Source organism: Chrysemys picta, unplaced genomic scaffold, assembly GCF_011386835.1.
Source record: "Chrysemys picta bellii isolate R12L10 unplaced genomic scaffold, ASM1138683v2 scaf4828, whole genome shotgun sequence".
Taxonomy (NCBI): Eukaryota; Metazoa; Chordata; order Testudines; family Emydidae; genus Chrysemys; species Chrysemys picta.
Genome location: NW_027057528.1, coordinates 1 through 3,583, shown reverse-complemented (window position 1 = coordinate 3,583; position 3,583 = coordinate 1). Strand labels below are relative to the sequence as shown.

The 3,583-nt window shown below is 55.5% G+C and overlaps 1 protein-coding gene across 1 annotated transcript; it reads left to right on the top strand.

The window, feature by feature from the left end:
• Positions 1–635: 635 nt before the first annotated feature.
• Positions 636–3,577, top strand: LOC135980594 (transmembrane protein 214-A-like; the record flags this gene model as incomplete). Its single annotated transcript, XM_065580530.1, has 4 exons — positions 636–868; positions 1,109–1,277; positions 1,739–1,890; positions 2,835–3,577. Coding segments are annotated over 4 exons (681 nt in total), but the record flags the coding sequence as incomplete, so codon positions are not given.
• Between the last annotated feature and the right edge of the window lie 6 nt (positions 3,578–3,583).

Genomic DNA, 3,583 nt, shown 5'->3' with positions numbered 1-3,583 from the left:
GTCCGTCCAGCCCAGTATCCTGTCTACCGACAGTGGCCAATGCCAGGTGCCCCAGAGGGAGTGAACCTAACAGGCAATGATCTCTCTCCTGCCGTCCATCTCCATCCTCTGACAGACAGAGGCTAGGGACACCATTCCTTACCCATCCTGGCTAATAGCCATTAATGGACTTAACCTCCATGAATGTATCCAGCTCTATTTCAAACCCTGTTCTAGTCCTAGCCTTCACAACCTCCTCAGGCTGCAACATTCCCAGACCACCTCCTTACCTGAGCAGTAAGATGTTAGTGTGTTGCCTCTGCACAGTCACGCGGCTGTGGCACCACTGAGCTTTGCGAGCCTTTTGGAGAATAAGGCCTGCTCAGAGCCAAGGTCATAAAGCAACACAAGCAGCCTCCGTTCCTTCACCCGTGTGGCTGGGTCCACGCGGCCCTTGTGAAGCCGTGCTACATAGTGGGTGCTGTCATCTCTCCCAGAACCACCTGGACCTGCTCAGTGGCTATTTCTCCCTGAGGCTGCTCTCCACGCTGGGTTCCCTGGGTGCCTAGGACTTCCTGCCCACCACAGAGTTGCCCCTGCCCTGCTCTAACCATACGGGAACGGAACTTGCCCTGAAAGCCTTTGCTTCCTGCTAGCTGCACAAACTGCAGCCCCAGGAGGGAGGGCTTGCAGAGCATGCTGGGTTTGAGCACTGCCCGCTGCCGGGCGCGGCCATTAGGAAATCAGGCCAACCTCATCTAAATTCCTCTCCCAAAGTCATTTGTTCTTTTCCAGCTTCTTCTGCTCACATCCTTCGCTCCTCGGGCATCCTGTCGGTCTCCCAACAAGCCTGGAATAAAGTGTCCCGTTACTCCCTGGAAGGATACAGGTCAGTGACCGTTTTTAATTAAGCAAAGGAGCCAAACGAGCATGAACGCATGTGGGGTTACTAATGCACTGAAGACCACAGCCATTAGGAAATCCCCTTGTCTTGGAAAGCCACTCGCAAATGGTCCCCAAGGTTCCTAATACAACCTTATAGCCTGGTCTCTAACGGCGGGTTTCACTGTCGTTCCGTTCCCACAATCGCCTTTGCTGTTCAGATGCTGATGCTAGCTCTCTCTTCCAGCTGGTTGGAGAGGAACGTCCCTGTTTACTATTCCCAAGTGCTGACGGTGTTGGGACCAAACCTGAAACTGGTTTGGACAAAGACCAATGAGACTGCAGTTTACGTCTCTGGGAAATGTTCCTCTCAGATCTCTTGGGTCAAGGACAACCTGCCCTGGTTCACTGAGTGGGTAAGGAAGAACTTGCATTAGCTGCCTGCTCACCAGCTCGGGAGGTAGAACCGCTGCAGAGCACGGCCTGTTCTGGTTAATGACACCGGGTCACGCTCGTCACAGACAAGGGACAGGAGGGGCAGTTCAGGCTGTTGAACAAGCTGTCCCAGGCGATAGTGCTGAGAGCAGGCGCCTGTCTTTCAGGGGGTGTTGTGCTGTGATGTGAGGATCTGAGCTGGGCCCATAGCAGTGTGAGCGCCAGTGGGGCGGGGCACTACACCTGTAGCAGCCGTTACATCTACCGAGGTGGGGTTTAGTGAAGAGGTTTCTTTCCCCAGACGAGAGAGCCCTTGCAGTCCACGGTTTGCTCTACCTGACCGGGGGTTGACGGGCTGCAGCCAGCGTGGAACTGGCCTGACGCGAGCCAGGCGGATAGGTTCTCAGAGCACATTGCCCTGCTAAGCAAATTCCCCTCTCAGCTCCAGGCCCGGGTTCCAGACTTCCTGCTGCACTTCGCTGAATGCATCAAGGAGCTGTTACTCCTCCTCCTGCAGCGCTGCCTGCTGCCAGCGCTGGAATCCGTAGGCACAGCCCTCGAGCGGGGATGGGAGCTGTGTGTGGACGCTTGCAAGTGAGCAGCGCTGGCCGCTTGATTGGCTTTTCTTGTTCCTTTCGTCTTGTTGGTGAGCTTTGGGGGCAGAAAGGGGAGGCTGCGCTGTCCCGGGGTCAGGCCCGTCTGCCCTTGGTTAGACAGAAGAGGAGCAGTTCATGAGTGATTCCCTGGGTCCACGTTCGAGTTCTGTAGAAGGGGAGCGTTCGAACTAGAGCCCCGGGAGTGATTAGTGGGCATTGCAGAAGTGCCTGGAGCCCCCTTGTGATGGCAAGCTCCAGGCACTTCCAGACAGTAAGAGACAGTCCCTGCCCCAAAGAATTTACAGTTAGTGATCAGCATTTCCAGAGGCAGGGCCGAGACTTGGATTAAGGCACACGCCTGAGGTCACATGTGGAGTCAGTGACTCAACTGAGGCTTGACCCAAGATCTCCCAGTCCAGTGCCTTGGCCCCAAGCCTGTCTGGCCTTCCTCCAAAATCCCCTGGGTTTTTCCCCTCTGGCTAAAATACTGCCCAGCCCCTACACTTTTGTCATGGACTCTGGGGACTGCTGGGGCTGGCAGTGCACAGCCTTGGGTACATGGACTTGTGTCTGATGTGAACTGCCCCGGAACGTGCAGCTGTCCGGAGCAAGGCAGGTGATTCTGTACATTTGATTCTTTAGGGCTTTGTGCTGGAGCTCATCCCCCAGGATCTGAGCTGTTTATTTTCTTACTGCCCTCGGTGAGTGGACAGGCACAGACTAGCAAGCAGCGGTGCTGGCGTTGGCCTGGTGGGGTCGAGGGAATGCCGGAGAAGTCCTGTTGATTTTGTGCATGGGTGTCTGGGCACAAACTTGGGAGTGGATTTCGGTTGTCCCCTTTAGTGGCTTGCGTGGGTATAAGAGCTGCATTTGCTGCTGCTGGTCTGCTTAGCGGCTGTCTGTATGCTGTTAGCCTAGAACCTGTTCTCCTTACTCTTCCAGTGGAGAAGTGTCATGGGACTGCATGAGAAAACATCTGACAAGCTTTACCTATTCCTCCTGGATGTACCTGCAAAACACAACGCTGGCCATCAAGAACTGGGCCTTGGCCATGATTTCTGGACACTAGAGTCTGGCTCTCTGGAGCACTGGGGACGACGTTCACGTCATTAATCTCCTCTTGTACAGTGACGAAGGACGGTGCTGACTGTGTAGCCTGCGTTGAGGGGTTGGACAGGTGTCTGCACAGGCTGAGACGCGGGGGTAGCTGGGGAGGTTTTCCCTGGGGCGACATGTCCAAGCTTTATGCACCCTGTGATTTAGTTTTGGTTATTCGTGTCCAGCTCCCCCAGCCCCGGCCTGTAACTCTGGCAGGTGAGCTGCTGACTGTGCCTCTCCACCTGGGCCCGGTCCTGTAACACCCCCTGAGCTTTGCTGTCTTAATGGTGAGGTTACCGGAAGAGCAGCCCCTGAAAGGGGGGTGGCTCAGGTGTGCACACTGCAGCACACAGACATCTGTGGCTGCCTGCCCAGGCTAGCCTAGCGCCTCAGCCCTCCCCGCTCAGTTCATGTGGCTTTGGACCATCCACTGGGATCTTTCTATCCCAGATGAGTTGACAGGACAGATGCATTCAGTTTAATTTAGTGCATGGACCTTCTGTTCCTCTTTGAAGGTGCGTCTGGTGTTGAGGTGCCGTGGTGGCAGCCCACGAGCTCTCTTCCCCTTTGACTCCCCCGGCCCCAACCGCTGT